Genomic DNA, 25,000 nt, shown 5'->3' on the forward strand with positions numbered 1-25,000 from the left:
ATAAGGGAAGGTAATGGGCGTGTTTAAGTAACCCCTTGAATAAAGGCTAAGGGTTTCCGTAGGGGGAGAGCGGAGCCACTAATGCGGAAGGGAAAAGGGGAGGGGGGGAAGGGGGGGCACCTTTCCAGTTGAAGGTCTTTTGGACTCGAAATATGGATGATGGTGTCTGTGATCGTTAATGGCTGTGGGGTTGGGTTAGCGATATTGGTTTTACTTTGAAGGTTTGCAGTGTGTGTGTGTGTGTGTGTGTGTGTGTGTGTGTGTGTGTGTGTGTGTGTGCTTATGATAGTATATGCCTGTATACCTGTGTGTATATGTGTGTGTGTGTGTGTGTGTGTGCTTATGATCGTATATGCGTGTATACCTGTGTGTATATGTGTGTGTGTGCTTATGATCGTATATGCGTCTATACCTATGTGTATATATATGAACGTGTGTTTACGTATTTTTGTCACTGTGCAAGTGTTTATGTTTGTAGATAGCCAAATTTTCTGTCCTAGAAAAATATTTGTGGATACAAACAATACCCACAATGCTCAAAGTGATATCATCTGAACAAAATTGTTCGGTGTAAGGGACCTCATCCACGGTACGATCTGATCTTAAGGCCGCCGGACAGATCTGGTCGGATCCGAGCAGAATGGATCGTGTGTGTCGGTCGGACAAACCGAAATCAGCTCATATACGATCCAATCTGGCCGGATCCGACCAGATCCGTCCGGCGGCCTCAAAACCAGATCGTACCGTGGGTGGGAGCCCTAAGACAGGCCAAAATCTAACAAGGGCACCACAATGTCGACACAAATACTCGAAATTCTTGTGTTGACAATCAAATTTGCACTAGTTCCATAACTATTACTAATTCATGTTCTAAATTTGTTGTCAGTCTTAATGGTAATTAGAATATTTAAGAAGGAAATAGGCAACAATTGGTTTACCAATAGAGTGGTTAACGAATGGAATAGACTTAGTAACCACGTAGTTAACTCAGAAACTATTGGTCGTTTTAAGAGAAGCTCAAATAACTTTATGGATGGGGATGATAGGTGGTAATGGACATGGAACTGCCTAGTGTAGGCCTTATAGTCTCTTGCAGTTTTCTTCATTCTTATGTTTTTGTGTTCTTAAGTTCATGATAACAATGGAAATGTTATTGAATTCAGAATATGGAGGATGACCCACAGTGGTAACGGTGTGGAGGAAATGGAGGTCTAAGAATGTGGAGTGGAGTGGAGTGGAGTGGGAAGGAACAGCTTGTGGAAGGGAAATGAAGGAAGAAGGGGAAGAGACAGGACAATCGGGAGGGCAGAGGAAAGGAGAGGAGGAAAAGGGGAAGAAGGGGGAAAGAGGCCGGGGTGTTGTAGAGGAAGGAGGAAGAGGAGGAGGAAGAAGAAACTAGAAAAGTCAAGGAGGTGGGAGGAGCCGCGGGAGGGTAAGGAGGTTCACTAGATCTGCAGCCCGGATTTCTAGGAAGAGAGAGAGAGAGAAAGACAGAGAGAGAGAGAGAGAGAGAGAGAGAGAGAGGCTGACCGAGTGAAATAGAGAGATAGATAAAGAAAGAAAGAAGTAAGATGGCGATAAAATTAAGAGTAGGAAGAAAAGCATTAGGAAGATAAGGAAGAGAAGGAGGAAGAGAGTGGGAAGATAAACACAAGTTTAGAAAGGAGAGGAAGAAGAGGAAAAAGAAGCAGAAGAAGAAGACGGAGGAAGAGGAAGGGAGTGGGAGAGCAAGCGCAAGTTTAGAAAGGAAAGGAAGAAAATGAAGAAAAAGAAGAAAAGAGGGGAAGAGAGTGGGAGAATAAGCGCAAGGTTAGAAAAGAGATGGAGAAAAAGAAGAAAAAAGAGGAGGAAGAAAAGAAGGAGGAAGAATAAAAAAAAAAGCAAGGGAAGAATGAGGGAGGACAAGATAAAAGAGTGAGAATGTGGTGACGAGATAGAGAAACAGGAAGAAGAAGAGGAGGAGGAGGAGGAGGAGGAGGAGGAAAGAAGATAAATGTGGAAGGACAGGTGGAGGAGACCAACATAGACATAGATATAGCAGCGTTGATTAGGGTCACGATGAGATGTTACTGAGGAGGGGGGAAGGAGAAGGGGAAGGGGGAAGGAGAGGGGGAAGGGGAAGGCGAGGGAAGAAGTGGGAAGGTTCAGGCTGAGGGAGGCTGAGTGGTGGGAGAGGTGAGAGTGAATGAGGAGGGATAAGTGAGGAGAGGAAGAAGATACAAAATGAGAAGGGGGAAGGAGGAGGATATGGAGGGTGAGAAGATGGAGGAGGAGGAGGATATCGAGAGTGAGAAGATAGAGGAGGAGGAGGAGGAGTAGAAGATGAAGAATATAGAGATGAAGGAGGAGGAAGAGAAGTAGATGAAGAGAGCAGAAGAAGGACGAGATGAAGACCGGAGAAGAAGAATGAGTTGGAAAGTGTGGAGAAGATGAAGGAAGAGAAGGAGGAGGAGGAGGAGGAGGAGGAGGAGAGGGAGGAAGAGGAGACCAGAGCTAATGCGGGTCCAGAAGAATTGTCGACAGTAGGGAAGCCGTGTTAATTGGGTTAGTCACTTGATGGTGATGGTGATGGTGATGGTGTCGGCGGTGGTGAAAGTGGTGATGGTGCAAGTGGGCGACGGTGGTGATAGTAGTGGTGTTAATGACATCTGGCTTAATTCCTAGAGAGTATCACTGGTGATAGAAAAGCTTTATAGGTGATAATGGTGATAACATAAGAACATAAGAATGAAGGAGACTGCAAGAGACCATAAGGCCTACACTAGACAGCTCCGTATCCATCACCACCTGTCATCCCCATCCATAAAGTTGTCTAGTCGTTTTCTAAAACAACTGATAGTTTCAGCGTTTACTACATGGTTACTAAGTCTATTCCATTCGTCGACCACCCTATTAGTAAACCAATTCTTGCCTATTTCCTTCTTAAATCTAAATTTGTCCAGTTTAAATCCATTACTGCGAGTCCTACCCTGTTGTTTTAATATGATGACCTTGTTTGCATCACCCTTGTTAAAGCCTTTGATCCACTTGAACACCTCTATTAGATCACCCCGCACTCTGCGTCTTTCCAGAGAGTGTAAGTTAAAGTGCCTAAGCCTCTCTTTGTAAGGCAAATTTCTGAGTCCATGTATCATTTTGGTCATTCTTCTCTGTACTGATTCTAGTGAATTGATGTCCATTCTGTAGGACGGAGACCAAAACTGTGCCGCATAGTCAAGGATGGGTCTAACTATCGTTAAATAGAGTTTAATAATTACCTCTGCACTTCTATTCGTTACTGTCCTAACAATGAAACCTAATGCTCTGTTAGCCTTATTCCTGGCGCTAATGCACTGTTTCCTGGTTTTAAGGTCCGGACTCACCAGAACTCCCAAGTCTGTCTCGCACTCAGTTTTCTCTAAAAGCGTGTTATCTAAGTAGTATCTATTTTTGGGGTTGTGTAGCCCTACGTTTAACACGCTACACTTAGAGATATTGAAGTTCATTTACCATTTCACCGACCATGTGAACAATTTGTTAAGATCATCCTGCAGAATCTCTGCGTCGTCTTCTGATCTAATTTGGCGTCCTATTTTAGTGTTGTCCGCAAACTTACTAGCATCACTATTTATCCCATCGTCTAAGTCGTTTATGTACATAATGAACAACAAGGGACCCAAAACCGAGCCCTGGGGGACCCCACTAGTAACATTGCCCCACCTAGATTTTACTCCATTTATGGTGACCCGCTGTTTTCTGTTACTAATCCAAGCTCTAATCCATTCTAACACTTTTCCTCCTATGTCATGGGCTTTGATTTTATTTAGTAGTCTCTGGTGTGGCACCTTGTCGAACGCTTTGCTAAAGTCAAGGTAAATAACATCGTAATTATCATTATTATCTGACGCCTTATATACTTTAGTGTAAAAGGATAGAAGATTAATTACACATGACTTACCCTTGGAGAAACCATGCTGTGTATCACGAATTGAATTATGTCTTTCGATGTGTTCTCTGAGTCTATTTACTATTATTGTTTCAAGCATTTTTCCTATAACCTATGTCAAACTGATTGGCCTGTAGTTGCATATAGACGATCTATCTCCCTTTTTAAAAACAGGAACAACGTTTGCCTGCCTCCAAGCAATAGGCACAAAACCAGTGTCTACCGATTTATTAAATATTTCAGTTAACTGGTCGCAGATTTCAAATTTACACTCCTTAAGCATTCATGGAAAAATTTCGTCTGGACCCGGGTATTTTGTAGCTTTAAGTCTTTCAATCTGCTTGACTACTTCTACTTTACTAATGCTGATATTAGATAGACTACTTTCTTCATCCCCACTGAAAATCGGATCGCAGTCAGGTACTTTATCTAACCTCTCATTAGTAAACACCGAGAGAAAATATTTGTTAAACTCCTCACTCATTTTTTCCTCCGATTCTATCATGACATTTTCATCGTTTTTGATTGGTCCTATTCTTTCTTTATTTTTCGTTCTATATAGATAAAAGAAACCCTTTGGGGTGAATCTTGCTTGACTGGCAACCTTAATTTCATAATTACGTTTCGCTGTACGTGTATTATTTTTAACCTGCTTTGCCATTTTGTTATATCTTGATCTAAATTGTGTTTCCCCTATTTTCATTCCAATATCATGTTTCAGTCTGTCCGTCATCCATTTGAGAGTATTACTATTGTTCCGTATTGATTTCAAGGGGATAATTGTATTTTGTGCATTAAAAATTAAATCAGTTAGATTGCTATACAATTCATTGAAATCACTGACCTGTCTGTTGAGCCCCGGCCCCCAAATGACCTGACGAAAGGTATGCATATTACCCTCCGTGACCCGACCCCTGGTCATGTACCGAGACCTGAACTTGCCGATAATGTCCGAAACGACCGTAATGTCCGTATGACATTTCATATTCAATTTCAAATAGGTTTTTATATTGTCAAAGTTTGCTCTCCTGAAGTCTGGTACTTGGACGTTATTCGTATTTTTTAATTCTTCCCCAAATAATATTAAATCTTATTTCTTGATGATCGCTAGAGCCTAGACTATGTCCCACTTTTACGTTACTCATTAGGTGTTCATTATTAGTTAAAAGTAAGTCCAGAGTATTTTCTCCTCTCGTAGGATCAGTAATCATTTGTTTTAGGAAATCCTGCACCACATCTAAGAATTGTTTCGCTTCCTGATCTACTAAAGTTTCCCAGTCAATGTTTCTATAATCAAAATCTCCCATGATCACAACGTTTTTGTACTGGGACGCTCTGCGAATTTCGTGAATCAAGGGATCAGTCTGCTCGATGCTGAGGTTAGGAGGTCTTTACAAGACGCCAATAATAACTTTCTTATTCTTGCCTATAATCTCTACCCAAATAGATTCCGTACAGTCCTCTTCCTTAATCGAATTGTTGATAATACAGTTTATTGTATTTTTAACGAAAAGTGCTACTTCTCCCCCACTCCTGCCAACCCTATCCGTATGAAAAAAATTATATCCTTCTATTTCGATTTCCGGAAGGAAATGTTTATCAGCCATGTTGATCCAGGATTCAGTAATAGCTATAATATCAAAATTCTCTACACATGCTTTACCTCGTAGCAAATAAATTTCGTTAATTATGCCTCTGCTATTTGTATAGTAAACTTTAAGTTTAGCTTCCCTCCACCTGTTTTGGTGATTCTTTTCACATTCCCTCTCTAAGTTGTTTCTATTGCCTAAACTATATTCCGATACTTCCTCCTCTACTCCCACGTAATCTACCCGAAAAAACCCTATAGGATGCCTACTTCTCGTTCAAGGGATTCAGCAAGGAGCCGAAATCCTCTGGGTGACAAGTGCACCCCGTCCCTTGTATATAGATGATTCTTACCGTAAAAGCGATCCCAGTTGTCGACAAATGTCCATCCATTGGCCTTACAATATTTTGCCAGCCTGCAATTCATTGTAATAGCCCTGGAATGCCACATGCCTCCAACTCTACGCCTCGAAAGGATTCCACATACAACAGAAACACCTCCCTTATTCCTAATATTATCTAGCTTATCCTGGAACCGCGCAAACAATTCCTCACTCCCTAATTTACCTATATAATTGTCCCCAGCACTTAAGCAAACGACAGGGTCCTTACCTTCCCCCAACTAAACATTCTTCAATCCTATCTCTAACATCTCCTATCCCCGCGCCGGGGAAACACACGTGCCTCCTATGTTTCCTATCTTTATCACAGAAACCCCTGTCTAAGTATCTCACTTGACTGTCTCCTACACAACCAAAATCTTACCTGCGAGCAGAGATCCAGCGCCTGCCCTTCCCTTCTCTTGAATTTCCTTTGTTTCTTCTTCCAGTAGACCCGCTAGTGCTTGAAACGAGTTCCTGCAATCAAGCGGGGCTGGTGAGGACTTTTTTCCAACTCTCCGCGTCTTATTTGTCACCGTTTTCCATCTAGGCTCCAAACAAGTTTTGTCGTCCGCATTTTGGGCCCTCGAGTGGAGAACTTGATTCTCCTCTTTATGGCTTCAATTCTACTAAGTAGAGATTGTACCTCATCGGCGCTGAACACGGTAACACAATCACTCGCCATATCACTATTTGAAGCAGCTACCCAGTCAATGATCATGATTAGGGTGGTGGTGAGGGTAGTGATATATATTTATATGTGTGTGTATGTGTGTGTGTGTGTGTGTGTGTGTGTGTGTGTGTGTGTGTGTGTGTGTGTGTGTATGCGTAGATATATAATATATATTGGTGTCGTGATGAGAGAACTAGATTGATTAGAATCATGTTCAGACAAACAGAACATAACGTGTAGAGCATTTCACTGTCTTAAACTGGTCAATGTTGAAAGATAATAGAGTCGGCTGATACGGAACAGAACGAAATCCATAAAGGCCGCCACAGATCAAAATGGGTGGGAAGGCTTAATAGCGTATTCCTTTAAAACCTAGTGATACCTTTTACACTGCATGAAATCATCTAATTTTACCCAGAGAAAGTAGTTTTTTTTTTGTATTTTTTGTATTGTTATATATATCTATATATATATATATATATATATATATATATATATATATATATATATATATATATATATATATATATATATATATATATTAGTATTGAGGTTCGAAAGTTGAGGGCGGAATAGACAACGTTCAGGTAGAAAATGAGACAGCTTTGACCAATATTTCGAAATAGTCCCAGATGTTTTATCGATGTTTCCGGTTAAGTCTGTCAATATAGTAGTCTTCAGGTGCCACCGGAGGGCACGAGGAAACTCGATCCCCTGCGAATGATCTTCAGGAAAGGATGCGGGGTGTGTTAGGATGCCTTCGTGACCTACCAGGCTCCGAGAGTCATCAGGTCATCTTGACCTTGAATGGCGTTGGTCACGTGATGTAGAATGAATCCGAGAGGAGATGTTGCTGAATAGCATGACGACCCCTTAGTCAAGATCCCTGGTGTAAACTCCCGCGCTCATTTCCTTCAAAACTGGGATGTCTTTGGGACGGGACCTATCTGGTGTTTCGCTGTGTAATCACTTCTCGAAGTAGCCACATTGCTTCTCTTCGTGTCATCGTGCGCTGATGGCGCAATTGGAAGCGTGTGGGTCTTGGATCTTTCCAGTCGCAGGTTCGAGTCCCGCACTTCTCTCTCCGATTCTCAGCCCTAAAAATCCCTAAAGCGTAAAGGGCAAGGGGACATCTTTAATTCGCAACCACGCGACTCCTGGCGTATATCCTTCACCTTCTTTCCCCTTAGCGTCGTCTATGAACTTCAGTGTATCTTACAAGATAAGTATTTACTGTATACCGTTGATATATATCTATATATATATATATATATATATATATATATATATATATATGTGTGTTGTGCAACAAAGGCTTTAACACAAATCCCTGCAACAGAGCGAGGTGGGAGAGAGGGTAGAAGAGAGAGTGAATGGGAGAGAGAGAGGGAGAAAGGGAGAATGATTGGAGTGTGGAAGGGAACAAGAGAGGGGGAATACGGGAGAGCCGGCGGTTGTCTGAGGGGCAAGGAAGAGTGGGATTGAAGGAGAGAAGGAGAATGGAAGTAAGGAAGAGAATCTGGGAAGGAATTAAGTGATCGTAGGATGAGAAGAGAAGGTGGGGGGGAGACTGGTTTAGGAGACGATGGGGGGGGGGGCGGAAAGAGGGGAAGGGGCAAAGGAGATGAAGGTTGGAGCGTGTTGGCTCATAGGGAGATGCAAGGTCGACGTGTTTTCGCTTTGTTTGTTTGGGCGGCTGTACGGTGGTGCATTGTATACATTGTGTTGTGTCTACCGGCGCCAGATGATTTTGTTATGAGGCAGAGTCTACTCAGTATGATGGAGGTTTGATTGATATATGTAAAATATATATATGTGTATATATGTATACATATACATTATATATATATATATATATATATATATATATGTGTGTGTGTGTGTGTGTGTGTGTGTGTGTGTGTGTGTGTGTGTGTTTATTTCACCTTGGTCTTTGGATCACGTGTTGGACCCGTGAACGACAGCTATTTCCCTCCCGGAAGATAGCTCAGAGCTCGTATGACCGATCTATGGGTAATGCTGTGACCTAACACGCACACACACACCCAACTCCCCGCCCACGAGAGTTGAAGCAACGACTCGAAGCGGAGCGATACTGAAATTATTTCAGCCCTGGGCAGGATTCGAACCCGGACCGCCGTAGTGACAGTCGGGGACTCTACCAACCGCGCCACCGACTCGTGTGTGTGTGTGTGTGTGTGTGTGTGTGTGTGTGTGTGTGTGTGTGTGTGTGTGTGTGTGTGTGTGTGTGTGTGTGATACAGAAACAAAGCACAAATAAAATGTAAATATTATTTTGGGGGTGTCCATACCATTCACCAGATCCTCGATGGAGTCTGAGACTCAAAAAAAAAAAAAAAAAAAAAAAAAAAAAAAAAAACCACAACACAAACCTCTCTTTCTTTCCTTTACCCCAACGACCCTGACCTCGATGTCGGCGCTCCCCTTGGTGGCAAGGTGCCTCCATAGAGAACCCAGAGGAGTCTGCGAGCGTAGATCACGCCGTGCGAGCTGGGGGAAGTGATAATATCACATAGCACCAAGTAATACCAAAAGGTATGGGAGGATCTCGGGAGGATGTGGAGGTTTTTGGAGGTTTTTGGAGGGATTGGACGGGATTTAGAGAGATGAGGAGTCGGAATATAGAAAGATACTAGACCCGGAGGTGGGTGCGGGTGGGGTAGAAGAGGAGGAAAGAGGAGAAGGAGGAGAAACGAAAAGTTGAGAATGGTGCTTACAGAAAGACCCTGTTCACACTAGCGGTTTGAACCGCGGAGGCATTCACACAGAACCGCAGTTTTTATTTGACTATGTGGTACCGCCTTGGTTTACTTGTGGTTCAAACTGCTAGTGTGAACAGTGCTACTTTTCGGTTCCAGATTCGGATGCACTGAGGGCAAAGGTGGTGGCTTCAGCTATAGGTAAACACTTTGTAGCATGGGTTTCTAGGAATTTTCTAGGCTAGAGAGAGGAAACTAGGAGATAGAATAGATGACCGATGTAGAAAATTTTTTGACAAAAGGAAGTTGAGGAACGACATGTTAGACATACTGTTGAAATGTTTTTAGTGAAGTCTAGATTTCTGTAAGCGAATTCACATTCTAGTTACTCAGATGGAGGTTGGAGGTAGGATGTCGGAGGAAAAATACCCCAGTGTGATAACCTCTTAAGTCGGTTCATCGGCTTCAGGACTTCAGAGATCATTTCAGGAGCTTCTCTCTGATTCAGGAGGACTGAAAGAGAATACTCCTGTCGAACATGAGCCTACGAGAGAAAAGGAGAGCAGAGGAAGGTAGAAGGAGAAAGGATGGGAAGGGAAGGGAAGGGAAGGTAAAAGTGGGAAGGATAAGGAAGGCAAGGAGAGAAGAAAGAAGAGGAAAGGAGTGGAAGGAATAACGTAAGGAGGGAAGGGAGAGGGAGAAAGAGAGAGAGAAAAGAATAAGAAGTTGAAAGACAAAGGAAAGCCAAAGGAGAATAGAGGAATAGGAAAGAAGAGAAAAGGGAATGACAGGGGAAGAAGAGAGAAGACGAGATGATCTTAGTTGATAGAGAAAATGAAAGAGAAATAGGGGAGGGAGGGAGGAGGAGGAGGAGGAGGAGGAGTGGAGGGGGAAGAGGAGGTCACAATACATAGTATTGTGCGCAGGGAAGAGGAAAGGAAGAAGGGAGGAGAGGAGGGAAGGATGGAGAGGGAGGGAGGAGGAGGGAGGGAGGGACATGATATGAAGAAGTGAGAAAAGTTAGGCGGATAGGGGATGGAGGAGGGAGAGGTGGAGGGAAGAGGGAGGAGGGAGTGATTGAGGAGTGGGGGGGAAGGTGGGAGGAATGGAGGGGAAGGTGGGAAGTGAAAAGAGGCTTGGGATTAATGAAGCCTCCCGCAGGATTGCATCGCCCCCCCTACCCCCCCACCTCCTTTATTGAATCCGTGACAAACGAATGGCAAGTGGAGGAGGAGGAAGAGGAGGAGAGTAAGGGGAGAAGGAGGAGGATGGAGAAGAGGTGAAGGAGGAGGGGAGATGGAAGAAGAAGTAGAAGATGAAGAGGAGGAGGAGGAGGAGGGTAAAGAGGTGAAGGAGGAGGGGAGGTGGAAGCGGAGGTAGAAGATGAAGAGAGGGTGGAAGAGGAGAGGGAAAAGGAGGAGGGAGAAAAGGCGAATGGGGAAGGAAAATGGAGGTAGAAGAACAAGAAGATTAGAAGGAAAGAGAGGAGGAAGGATGGAGGGTGGAGAAAGGGGTGGAAAAGGAGGTGGAAGATAAGGAGGAGAAGGAGGTGGGAGAGGAGGTGGTGGAGTTGGTGGAGATGGAAGTTGAGGAGAGGGAGGAAGTAGAAGATAGTTATGAAGAGGGAGAATAGAAGATGAAAGAGTAGAAGGAGGAAAAGGAAGATGAGGAGGACACAGAGGAAGGGTGAGAAGAGGAGTAGGGTATAAATTAAAGGAAGAAAAGGAGGAGGAAGAGGCGCAGGGGAGGAGGAGGAAGATGATGAGGAAGAGGAGCGACTGTGAGAAAGAGCGAGATAGAGACATGGAGAAGGAAGAAAGAAGAAAAGAAGAGGAGAAACGAAAGAGAGAAGGGAGAGAAAGGAGAATGGAGGGGATTAGAAGAAAGGAAGGGGGGAGGGGGAGTGTAGGGGGAAGAGAGGGATTAGAAGGAGGTGGGAGGGAGAGTAGGGAAGGTACGGGGAGAAGGAAAATAAGGAGAGGAAGAAGAAAGATGTGATGAAGCAGACGGACAAATGGAGGAGGAGGAGGAGGTGGAGGAGGGTGGGAACACAGGAAGGAAATGATAAAAGGGCAATTAGAGAGAAAAAGAGAAGAAAAAGAGAAACAACAGAGCTGAAGGATTTGGGAGGCGTGGAAGTGGAAGGCGCTGAAGAGTGCTGGAGAGCTTACTGTGAACGAGCAATTATTAGGAAGGTCCCCAAGTGTCGTCAGAGAAGAGAGGAGCAAGAGGAGGGAGAGGAATACAGAAGAGGAGGAGGAATACTTAAAAGGAGGAAGAGGACCGAGGAGGAGGTGGAAGAGGAAGAAGAGAAGGAGGAAGACCTAAAAGGAGGAAGAGGATCGAGGAGGAGGAGGAGGAAGACTTAGAAAAGGAATAGGACTGAGAAGGAGGAGGAAGAGAACGAGGAGGAGAACGAAAACCAAAGAGAAGGAGGACCGAGGAGGAAGAGGACTGTGGAGGAGGAGGACTGTGGAGGAGGAGGAATGAGAAGGAAAAATAGGTGTGAAGAGGAAAAAGAAGATAAGAAGGAAGAGGTGGAGGAAGAAGATAAGGAGGAATGGACCAAGATCAAGGAGGAGGAAGAGGAGGAAGGAGGAAGACGAATGAGGTACAGATGAAGGAGACTCTTACCTATATTTACTTCATTTTGCTCTTCATTTTACTTTACTTATCCTTATCCTAAGCCCCTGTTCACACAAGGGGTTTGAACAGCGCAGAAACTGCGGCGGTACCGCATAGTCCAGGAAAGACTGCGCGGTTGTGTGAGAACACCTCTATTGACTTAGGTTGTAATTGAACCTCTGCGGTTCAATCCACGGCGATTGAAACCGCTAGTGTGAACAGAGCCTTATCCTTCTATTTGTCTCGTCAGGGGATGTCACTGGGAGAACCAGCAGGCAATTAGAGGTGTTAAGACTGGACACCCAGAGAGGTGTCTGGGGGGTGGAGGTTGGTGGGGGGGTGGAATTCCATATATGGTCAAGGTCTCTCTCAGTGCACTATTGGCGTAATCGGAAGCGTGCTGGTCTCGCATTCACTTAGTTGTGGGTTCGAATCCCGCACTCCTCTCCGACTCCCAGCAGTGACTGTTACCTGTCCCCCCTCCCCTAACAGTCCCCAAAGTGCATAATAGGGCAATGGCGACGGTTTCGGCCGCAGCTAATATGCGTCTCCTGATGTCAACTCCTCGCCTTCTTCTTCTTCTTCTTGATCTCCCCATTTCTCCGGCTTCAGACATCTCCCTGTTATATGCTCTAGTGGGATCTGGTGTGTTGGTACCTGGGCTGTGTGCCCAGACCATTACATCCACCAGGAGAGACGAGGAGAAGAAAGTGGAGGAGGAGGAAGAGGAAAAATTTAGGAGGGGAACGAAGGCAAAGACGAACAAGAAGAAACAGAAGAAAATGAAAATGAAATGATGAGGAATAGGATGAACGAGGAGGAGGAGAAGGAGCAGGGGAGGAGGAGAAGGACGAGGAGAAGCAGAGGACCAGGAGGAGGAGGAGGAGGAGCAGGAAGAAGATGAAACGAGAAAAGAAGGAGGAGGAGGAAGAAGAGGTGTAAGAGGGAATAAAGGGAAGGGACGAAGTGAGACGAAGGGTGTGGGAAACCACGACGATTTTATATCACGATTTTAGTACTGAACGCGGGATGGAAGAAGAAAGGGAGGGAGAGGAGTGAGGGAAAGGGTGAGGGAGGGAGAAAGAGAGGGAGGGAGCGGGAGAGGAAGGATAGTGACACGATGATTACATTGGTGATTGTTGGGAACCGATCTCCAGATGAGTAGTCACATCAAAATTGAAGACTGTTGGAGAAGCTGAGGACAGAAGAGGACGAGACAAATATCACGTGGTAACCACAAACTTATGCCTCCAAACAATTTTATTCAGCCTGAAGAGAGAGGGGCTTCACTGACTCTTAACGGTTAATAACTATCTCATTAAAGGACTGCATTTGGTCGTGGGCGGACTCTGAGTCCAAAGGTCTTCCGACCCCGCTCGCCATGCAGGTCAAAAATTCTTAACTGAAAAAAAATAATCGTTGGATTTTCGCCAATGATACAAGACTCCAGAATTAGCTTCTATGCCCCTTTTCATATAATTTGCACACAATTTCAATAAATCATAACTTCTAGGTTACCATTTATAAGGTGACCATTTGTAAATACTTTACAGTGTTTACTGTTCTAGTGTCCATCCTCTCTGGGAGATTAATTACTGTTAGGTATTTACACCTGGTTACCTTGGCTTTACACAAAGTCTGTAAAAAGTCCCATTCACGGTATGATCTGGTGTTGAGGCAGCCGGAGAGATCTGGTTGGATCCGACCGCATTGGATCGTGTATGTGGGTTGGACAAACCAAGATTTATTTGGATCTGACTAATCTGTTCTGCGACCTCAAGATCAGATCGTACCGTGGATGGAGGTCCTTATGGGGCTATCACACTTGACTTCCACGGGCTTCACCAGTGCCGACCGTTGAGAGTTTATTTGAATAAAAACAATTTCAGTAACACTTTTTTCAAATCTCCAAATATCAAATAATCTTTCCGTCATATATAGCAAAGCTGAATGATGAACTAAGAGATTGTAAACCTGTACAGATGCTGGACATACTATTGAAATGTTTTCAGAAATGTCTAGATTTCTGTAAACGAATTCTTATTCTAGTTATTCAAATGGAGGTTGGAGGTAGAATGTGTGAGAAAAATAGCCCCTTCGGTCGGTTAATCGGTTGCTCACTAATTTACTTTTTTTTTTTTTTTAAGCGCTCGTAAATGGCCGAGACTGAAATGAGATATGTGTTAAAAAGAATCGTCCTAAAGCACAGTTCCTCCTTTTCCTCCTCTCTCTTCCCTTCCTCCTCACCCTCTTTTTTTTTTATCTGATCAACACAATAAAGTTCCTTCTCCTCTTCCTCCCCTCCTCCTTCTCTTCATCCTCCTCCTCCTCTTCCTCCTCTTCATCCTCCTCTTCCTCTTCCTCCTCTTCATCCTCCTCTTCTTCCTCCTCCTACTCTTCTTTCTCCTCCTTCTCCCCCTCTCATCCTATTTCTCTTTTCTTTCCCCTCCCCCTCTTCTTTTTCCTCTTCTCTCTCTTCCCCTCCCTCTCCGTCCTACTCCTCCCCACCTCATTCTCCTCATCCCCTCCCCTCCCAATCCTTATTCCCCTTCCCATCCCCCTCCTTCTCGTTCTCATCCTACACCTCCTCCATATCTGTATCTTCCTTATCCCCCTCCTCATCTCCCTTCTCTTCATCCCCCTGCTACTCCTCCCCCATCTCCACCTCCACTTCCTCCTCCCCTACCTCCACCTCCTTCTCCTCCTCCCCTACCTCCACCTCCTTCTCCCCATCATCCACTTCCCTCACCTCCACCTCCCCCATCTCCCCCCACATCCTCCTCTGCCTCCTTCCCGCCTCCACCTCCTCCTCTTTTTATTCCTCATCCTCCACCTACCAAATTACTCTCTCTTGTCTGCTTCCCTCGTCGCTTTCTCCCCTTCACGCTCTTGTTCCTGTCCTCATATAACAACCTCCACTTTTGTTCCCTACGAAGAAGAGTCCTCCCTCCTTCTCCTCCTCCTCCTCTTCCTCCTCCTCGTCCTCCTCTTTCTCCTCCTCCTAGACCTTGGCCTCCACTTCATCACTCCCTCTTCCTTTCCCTCCCCCACGTCCCTCCCTTTTCTATCCTCCCTATTCTCTGCCTCCCTATTTCTACCTTCCTATTCTATCCTCCCTGTACCCTGATTCTCATTTTCTCCCTCCCCTACGATTTATTTTTAATTTTCTCTCTCCCTTCTCTATCCTGCCTGTACTATACGTCCCATTTCACCATTTTCTGCCCTCCCTGTGATTTCTTTCTTTTATTTTCTCTCTCCCTTTTGTATCCCCCTTATGCTCTTGTTTCTCATTTTCTCCCTCCCAGTGCATCCTTTCTCGTTCCTCCCTCCGTTTTCTCTCCTCTTTGTATCTCTTCTCTTATCTCTTCCGCGTTCTCCTTAGCCATGGCAGGTCTCACAGATGGCTCCCGGAGTCCTCGTTTGTACGATGTCATCCGGGTCCTTGCAGCCAACGCGAGCGCCATCTGCCAGCTGGGGGGAGGGGTAGTTCATGGCGCCCGATTTATCCGCCTGGGGGAGGGTTCGTTCATGGTGCCCGATTTTTCCGCCTGGGGGGTGGGGGTTGTCGTTCATGGCGCCCGATTTATCCGCCTTGGGGGGTCATCCTGGTGTCCGATTTATCAACTATCCGACATATCCGGGCTGATGTTCTGCTTTGGGAAGTTGTGGTGTAGTCTACCAGGGCTTGTGGCAACATAGTGTCTACTAAGTAAATGTAAGAGGCTGGTAGAAAAGAAGGTAGAAAGTGGAGCAGAAGGCGGGTATTACATTTTATGAGTTAGTTGTATATAAAAACAATATAGTGAGCGAGCGAGCAGGTTACCTAAGTCTGCCTTTCCGCCTTGTTAACATTGGTCGGGGGATCGAGTGTATTGCTGACACAACATTCCTTTGTAACCTAAGTGAGATATGTAGAGACTCGAGATTACTCTAAGTAAACAATATTGTCATATAGACTTGTAATAACTAATCTGATTAGTGAAAGGGTGGAGAAAATTCAATTAGTTCACGATTGTAAGATCACGCCCTTTGGGAAGGATCTTAAATATAAAGACCATTGGGCTAAAAAAAATAAACACGTCACTGCAAAGCTCATCTAGGATCTTGCATACGTATTCTCGGGGGATTCCTTTGGTGTACGCTGTACAAGAATTAACCGAAGATATAGAAAACGCTAAAATTTAATTCTCCTGGACGGAATATTATAACTAAAAGGAAGAGAGTTGATATATTCATAAGTGAGGTCCACAAGGACGACTTGAGTCGACAGGACTAACAGTGGGAGTAGAGGAAACAGTGAAAAACAAAGACAGTGATAACAAGAGATAACAGGGGGAGAAAGTGACGAAAGTGGCGGCAGCTGTGGAATTTGCGTACACTCCTTGGTGTCGTATGCTGCTTGTAGTTTGTGTGATGAATTCTATGTTGAACCGATTCTCTTCACACGTGTAAGCACGTATCTTGCACTGAATTCTTTAGGTGTAGTCTTTTTTAGTAGCGTGCGTTGAATTGCGTGCGCTATTCTTCGGAGACGTTTATTTCGTGCAATCTATCTCTGGCTCGCGCCGCTTTCGCCACTTTCTACCTTCTTTTCTACGAGCCTTTTACAGGGCTCGGCAGATACCACTTTGTCGTCCCGACCAACCCTGTTCTGCTACCCTTTTACAGTAAATTTGGGAGGGAGGCTTAGGCCAGCGAGGTTCTTTAGACATTGAAATGTCCTTTTTGAGTTTGAGAAGGATTGATAGAGTAAATATGTGTGTGTGTACGTGTGTATTTATCTATGTATGTACAGTTAATCTTTTGCCACCCCCTTGGCCATGTATTTTATTTTTCTATTTATTATTTTTTTCGATCCTCAACATAATATGCACCAGTATGAATACACAAGCATGATCACTTTGTAGTCTTCTAAAATATAGTGTTTTGAATGGGCAATAAAGCAAAACTTATAGAAACAAAACGGAAAGGGGTAAATGAATGAACTAAAATTAAATATGTGTGGATATATATATATATATATATATATATATATATATATATAATGGCCAATAAAGCAAAAATTATAGAAACAAAACGGAAAGGAGTAAATGAATTAATTAAAATGAAATATGTGTGCATATATATATATATATATATATATATATATATATATTATATATATATATGTATATATATATATGTATATATATATGTAGATGTATATGTATATATATATTGAGGTGTCAAGACAGAATGAGTGGTAGGGTGGTGAGTTTAAACGACAAGAATCCGTTGAAGTTTTATTTCAGACGTTTCGTCCAACTAGGACTTCTTCAGAGTATACACAAATAAGACAACGACAACTTATATACCCGCACAGCTCACCCCGTTCCCCCTCGGTCAATGCTGCTGCCATCTCTCTTTCGTCTTGCCTCATGGATGATTAGTCCGCTTGCTATCCTCGCCAGCTTGACGAAACCGTCCCGATGGTTGCTGCATGGGAGTGAGGTAATGTATGCTGCCTCAATTGTCCTCCTTTCCTTTCTATCGAGTCCAGTATGGAGCACCTCTGTTTTTTTCCCAATCCGGCAAGTGGCCAAATTTGTCGATGTGTACCACTAAAGAGTTGGACTTCCGGTGGGCTTTGATGTCATTTTTGTGCTCAGTTGTCCGCTTGTGAATTCCTCTGCTAGCACGGGGGTAAAAATTGGCGACGTTGTGAGAAATAAAATTAGAAACAAAATAGAAAACGAAGACAACAGTTTAATTTATAGAATTCCTTGTAAAACCTGCCCCGCTAGTTACTATGGCGAAACTAGCAGAGGAATTCACAAGCGGACAACTGAGCACAAAAATGACATCAAAGCCCACCGGACGTCTAACTCTTTAGTGGTACACATCGACAAATTTGGCCACTTGCCGGATTGGGAAAAAACAGAGGTGCTCCATACTGGACTCGATAGAAAGGAAAGGAGGACAATTGAGGCAGCATACATTACCTCACTCCCATGCAGCAACCATCGGGACGGTTTCGTCAAGCTGGCGAGGATAGCAAGCGGACTAATCATCCATGAGGCAAGACGAAAGAGAGATGGCAGCAGCATTGACCGAGGGGGAACGGGGTGAGCTGTGCGGGTATATAAGTTGTCATTGTTCTATTTGTGTACACTCTGAAGAAGTCCTAGTTGGACGAAACGTCAGAAATAAAACTTCAACGGATTCTTGGCGTTTAAACTCACCACCCTACCACTCATATATATATATGTATATATATATGTATATAAACTTTTTGCGTGTCTTTCTGTAACTCAAACCCTTATCGTTTCTGTTATTCTGGCAATATATATATTTTTTTTTTATCCATTTAAATATTGCCTCCTTCAGTCAACATTTTTAATCCATCTAATCAGCTGGCTTCGGAAATGAACCTCACATGCTTAAGTCGCACTTGATCCGCCTTACCCCAACGCTCGAGCGTCGTCCACGTCTCGGAGCCATATACTTTTTTTTTCTTCTTCTTCTTCTTCTACTTCTTTGTTTCTTTTTCTTCTTCTTTCTCTCTTTTTTTTCTTTTCTTTTTTCTTTTCTATTCTTTTCCTTTTTTTCTTTCTTTTCTTTCTTTGTAACATTTCCCGTGACCCTTCACATTCATTTTTTTAATCTAATTTATTTATTGTATTGTTTTATTTTTGAATTATATGTTTATCTGGCTATTTATTTATTAATTTGTTTATTTTATTTCTTTTTTATTCTATCTTGTTTGTTTATTCTATGTTATATCTATTCTATCTTTTCTATTTATAATATTCGTATATTTTATTTTGTTTTGTTTAATTTCATTTCATCTTATATTGTTTCTTCTTTATTTTCTTCTTCTTTTTTCAATCCCTCCGAGCCCAATTACTTCTTCCTCTTCCTGGATGTCTTATTCGTTCTACTTTATTTCTATTCTATCTTATCTATTTATAATATTCATTTACCTTATTTTTTGTTTCTTCTTTACCTTTTTTCAGTCCCTCGGAGCCCAATTACTTCTTTCTCTCTCCCCGGATGTCTTCAGATTATGCAAATCACACATCGTGTTCATTGCACCCCCCACGTCTTTCGCTAATTAACTCCAACACTCATACTCCTCTTCACCTCGCTCTCACCCTAGCCAACAACACCTCAGAACGATGCCAGCCCCCCTGTCCTCACTCACCGTGCCGTTTTCTCTTGCCCTGGCGGCACACTAGGCTAGAATGCTACTTGCTTTTGCGACTTCGTTTGAGTAGAAATGACTTCGGGTACAATATCCCAAACTTCCGTAAAAAAAAATTAGGTTTAATTTCTCTTTGTTCGTCATTCAGATTCTCACTGTATAACACAGGAGTAATTTGACATTTGGAAATTCGAGAAAAATCGTAACTGAAGTCGTTTCTACTCAAAGTAGCAAAAGCAAGTAGCATGTTAGCGAGAAATGCCTATTGTACCGACATCTTTACTGTTTCACGATAACTTCTCTCCGTATAAATTTGTTAGTGTTTTGAGTTGTGAGTCAACTGTCGAAGACCTCTTGTGGATAGCTTTGTCAGTTTTTTGAGTTGTGAGTCAACCGTGTACGACTTCTTGTGGGTAACTTTTTTTTTGTTTTTTGAGTTGTGAGTCAATCACCTTTGTTTTGAGATGTAAGTCAACTGCCCAGGACTTCATGTGGATAGCTACATTTTTTTCTGAGTTGTGAGTCAATTGCTTACGACCTCTTGTCTGCAATCTTGTCTTTCTTTTTTTTCTTCTTTCTTTTTTTTTGAGATGTGAACGAATTGCTCACGACTTCTGGGTAACTTTGTCAGTTTTTTTTAGTAGTGAATCAACTGCTCACTACTTTTTTCTGTGAACTTTGTCAGTTTTTGAGTTCTGAGTCAACTACTTACAGCTTCTTGTGGGTAACTTTGTCAGTTTTTTGAGTTGTGAGTCAATTGCTTACGACCTTTTGTGTGTAACTTTGTCAGTTTTAGGAGTTGTGAGTCAACTGTCCATGACCTCTTGTGGGAAACTTTGTCAGTTTTTTGAGTTGTGAGTCAACTGCTTACGACCTCTTATGGGTAACTTTGTCAGTTTTTTGAGTTGTAACTATATTGAACTTACAGTTTCTTGTGGGTAACGACTGGGGGTAACTTTGTCAGTTTTTTTCAATTGTGAGTAAACTTTATGACCTCTTGTGGGTAATTTTGTCAGTTTTTTGAGTTGAGTCAAAGACCTTACGTAAGTTAAGCTTATAAATCTACTACGGAAGGGGGTCTTTCGCCTGGCTTAATAAAATCGCCTGGCGACCACAGAACGAATGACCAAGCTGTCAGTAACGTTATGCGTTTCATTTTATCAATCTATTAATTTAATTCTATTAATTTAAATAAGAATTAATTAATTCTATTAATTAATGCGTTGGAAATATGTTTACTTATCTTCATTAATTGGTTTATTTTTTATTATTTATCAATTATTGTTTATCTTCTATCATTTATTTCTATTTTTTATTAATATTTCCTGTTATCATAGATTTTCAATGTTTATGTATTATTTCATTAATTTATCTGTTGATTATTTATTCATCAATTGATTGATTGGTTTATTCTCATTTATTTATTCATCCATTTATTCGTATTTTATTCATCTACTTGTTTATTTATTTATTAATTGATTTGTTTATTATTATTATTATTATTATTATTATTATTATTATCATTATTATTATTATTATCATTATTATTATTATTTTTCTTTTTTTTAGCAATGTAAATATTTATCTATTATATTTATGACATCTTTTAGTGGGACACGGCTACAATTGCCTCCAACATGTTGCATACACATTCTTTCATAAATCTCCACAAAAAAGTAATTTTTAACTCTTACTACCCCTTCGTTGTACTATTTCCCTTCGATCTCTGCCTCACCATTTCTACAACTCCATCTCTCTGGTGCGAGTCCCTATGAATCAGCGGTCACCAAGCTACGGTCCGCCGCCGCAGTGTACATGTAATTTTTTATTATTATCATAATTATTTTCTCAGTTTTTGAGTAAATAAATATGTTTGTTTTATCTATTTTTATGTTTGTCTTTATTTTTTTGTATTTTTTTTTTTTTTTTTGTATTGGTAAATAGATATGTTGGTTGTCTTTATTTTCTTGTATATTCACTGTATTGCTTTGAACGTAATGATTATGCAGTTTTTTAGTAAATAAATAGGTTTGTTTTATTCATTTTTGTGCTTGTCTTTATTTTTTGTGTATTTTTTATTTTTGTATTGGTAAATACATATGTTGGTTGTCTTTATTTTCTTGTATATTCACTGTATCGCTTTGAACGTAATGATTATGCGGCCCGCGCTCGTCATTCTCCCGTCAATGTGTCCCACTCTTGTGCTAAAAGTTGGGTGACCCCGGCCATGTACACAAGCACTGGTTAACAACCTACTTCTTCTTCTGCAGGAACCCGAGTCGAAGGCGGAGCTGATGGTCTACACGAGGAAGAAGTGCAACGGAGTGAGTCCGTCGTCCCCGGCAGCTCTGTCGGCTTCTTCGCAGCACATCGTCGTCATGGAAGGTAAGAAGAAAGGTTCCTCCAAGATGTTCCTATGGGGCGTAGATAGACACACACACACACACTCAGGTAGATCATCTACAGTTAAGTTTAACTGAATTTGAGGAAGGTTAACTTTACTTAGGTTAAGATGTTCCTCTGGGGCGTAGGTACACACCCACGCGCGCGCACACACACACACACACACACACACACACACACACACACACACACACACACACACACAGGTAGATATCTACAATTAAGTTTATTGTAATTTGGATGAGATTAAATGTACTTAGGTTAAGACGTTCCTCTGGGGCATAGGTACAAACACACACAAGTAGATAATCTACTGTAAGTTTAACTGAACTTGGAGGAGAGTAACATTACTTAGATTATGTTGTTCCTCTGCGGCGTACACACACACACATACACACACACACACACACACACACACACACACACACACACACACACACACACACACACACACACACACACACACACACACACTCAAGTAGATAACCTACAATTAAGTTTAACAGAACTTGGAGGAAAATAACTATACTTAGGTTAAGAAATTCCTACAAGATGTTCTTCTTGGTCGTAGGTAGACACACACGCCCAGGTAGATAATCTACCGTAAGTTTGATTGAACTTGGAGGAGATTAACTTAACTTAAGTTAAGACGTTCCTCCTAAACGTTCCTCTGTGTCGTAGGTAGATACACACACTCAGATAGATAGTCTACAATTAAATTGAACTGAACTTGGAGGTATTAACATCACTTAGATTAATAGATTTTTCCAAAATGTTCCTCTGGAGCGTAGTTAGACACACACATATAGATAGATAATCTACTGTAAGTTTGATCGAAGTTGGAGGAGATTAACTTCACTTAATAGGTTCCTCTGGAGTGTTGGTAGACACACTCAGGTAGATAATCTACTGTAAACTTAGTTGAGCCTTGGAAGAGAATAACTTACGTTGATGAGTAGATGTTTTTGGGTCTTTAGTTGTTGTTTTTCATTAAGTCATACTTTTTAATTTTAAGTTATAAGAAAAAAATTCTAATAAAACTTCACCTAGTGTTAGTGAATAGGCTATAGCAGAAGATAGGTGAAAATAAGAGAGATACTGTAACCAGCAGTAGCTGGTCACTAGTTTGCCAAAAGGATTTTTTTCTTTCTTTTTCCCACACTTCAAAAGGATTTAGTTGATCGTAGGTATTTACAGAAAATGGCTGGAGAACCCGGTAGCAACAATTATATATACAATAATTTTGGCAGAAATCTTTGGTTACAAATAACACTGCTTGTGTGTTCTTGTGCTAATTCTTGTAAATAACCATTTACAATAACAGAATATACATAACAATTGTGAAAATTAGTATCATTCACATAATAAATTTACAAAGCTATGTGTTGTTACAAATGAAGGGGTGACTTTAATATATTCTACCGCGTGTAGATTTGTGTTGTTCTACATTAGTTTGAAGGCGTTGAGATCAAGGCGTCGCTTGGGTTCTTCTCTTTATTTAAAAAGTCTTGACAGTAGCGTAGTCAAGCCTCGTCTGACTCTTATCACTTTGGGCGCAACGAAGAAAATGAGTGTCGGTTGCCAATACGGTTATAATTACATAACTATATTTTCCTTATGTCTAAATTCATGTACAGTTTAGAACTGAGTGTGATCACCCAGTATGAAATATAGATACATATATACAAGAAAAATATATATATATATACAGTATATATATATATATTATATATATATATATATATATATATAATATATATATATATATACAGTATATATACAGTATATATATATATATATATATATAGATATATACTGTGTGTGTGTGTGTGTGTGTGTGTGTGTGTGTGTGTGTGTGTACAGAAACATGACGTAATGAATAACGGGATGCAGGTGGTTTTGATGGTTGAATCCGAGGTCAAGCCAAACTGACCGCGGGTCGGGTCAAACAATGGATGGTCCGTTAAACCTTGCTGATACCATCAGATCTGACGTCGTGTAGCTAATGCATGCGCGTGCGGACGCTAGTATAGAATGAATCAACGACAACCCAATCTACAGGCATTTCTTGCAACACGCGTAAAGGAGTCGTTCGCCACAGCACGTAGAAATGTTATCGATCACTATGCTCCCTTTGACTTCCGGAAGACGTAAATCAAAAATGTTTGTGTAATAACACAGAGAAAGTAAAGAAAAGAAAAACAATAATGATAGCCTCAATGAAGTTGTAAATCAAACCAGTGTCCATAAACTGAGTTATGTTTTCTACCAAAATAATAGAGAATTGTTGATAAAAAGGTATACAAAGCACAGTGATGGCAGGTATGCATGCAAAGCTAATAACCAGAGAAGAATGCGTTATAGCAAAGAACTGGATTTATTAAAGTAAATTGTACCCGGGTTATGCCTATTCAGAAAGCAATAAATATTTATATTGTATATTGTTGTTGATCTTTTTTTTTTTTTTACAAAGATGTAACAACTAGGTTTTGAAGGCATTAATGGTGTAGTTATGATATTCTAAAATGCAGATTCAGTGTATGTAGTCGTACATAAAAAAAGAAAAAATGGAAATTTGCATCTGGTATTCAAAGGCGACCGTGTTTTAGCCAGCCTGAGGTCATTTTATTTAATTTTTTTTACCCTGAGCCCTTCCTCATTGCAACATTCAATATAAAATGCACAATGCAAGGCAGAGAAAATTAATTATGAAGCTGACGATACTGAAGTGATAAAAAATAAGTTATATAAAGACGATTCAAAGTCTAAAGAATGGAAGACATTAATAAGTTGAGATTCTGTTTTTTTAACAGGGTCTCTATTTCGGTTTCATTAATGACTATTGCGTTGATGTAATGATTGATTTGATTGATTACCTCTCTCACGTCACGAACTGCCTAGTTCAAGGTCCAGAGTACGGTGCCTCAGGAAAGCTGGTTTTGTATCTCCCTAGTCGCGGGTTCGAATCCCGCACTTCTCTCTTATTCCCAGCTGTGACTGCCCCAACAGTCCCTTAAGGGCATTTCAGGGGCAAAGGTGATGGTTTCAGCCGCGACTGTTCAGCGCCTCCTGGCGTATGCTCATCACATTTCATTTTATTCTTCCGCATGTGGCGTGACAGTTGATGTATCTAGATAATGACCCTTATGTAATCCCTACATAAGGTGAAATACACCGTATTAGCAAACAACATAAGCATATGGCCAATGGAGTTAATGATAAACCATATGTTGATAACAAATCTATTAATGATAATAACAATAATGATAATAAAAAAATTCAATAAACCTTTACATAAGACGAAATATACCGTATTAGCAAATGACATAAGAATAAGGACAGTGGAGTTCGCTCCGTCTACGTCTTAGTTAGCAAAAATGTCGGAAACATGGAGAGAAATAAGTTAATTAATGTAAGAACCACAGTGATATGATTATTAATTAGTATGTGTTTCACATACGAACGTAATTATCAAGAGCTAGCATGAGCTTAACCTTCATCTATC

At 41.5% G+C, this 25,000-nt stretch overlaps 1 protein-coding gene across 5 annotated transcripts in view; it reads left to right on the forward strand.

The window, feature by feature from the left end:
• Positions 1-25,000, forward strand: part of LOC143032828 (sodium channel protein 1 brain-like) — a 766,195-nt gene that overhangs the window by 638,854 nt on the left and 102,341 nt on the right. For all 5 annotated transcript variants that reach the window (XM_076197936.1, XM_076197935.1, XM_076197938.1 and 2 more), the window contains one exon: positions 21,363-21,477. In XM_076197936.1, coding sequence (XP_076054051.1) covers positions 21,363-21,477 — 115 coding nt within the window. The remainder of the gene's footprint in view (positions 1-21,362; positions 21,478-25,000) is intronic.

The sequence above is a fragment of the Oratosquilla oratoria genome, chromosome 14, assembly GCF_046742065.1.
Source record: "Oratosquilla oratoria isolate Oo_2021 chromosome 14, ASM4674206v1, whole genome shotgun sequence".
Classification (NCBI taxonomy): domain Eukaryota; kingdom Metazoa; phylum Arthropoda; class Malacostraca; order Stomatopoda; family Squillidae; genus Oratosquilla; species Oratosquilla oratoria.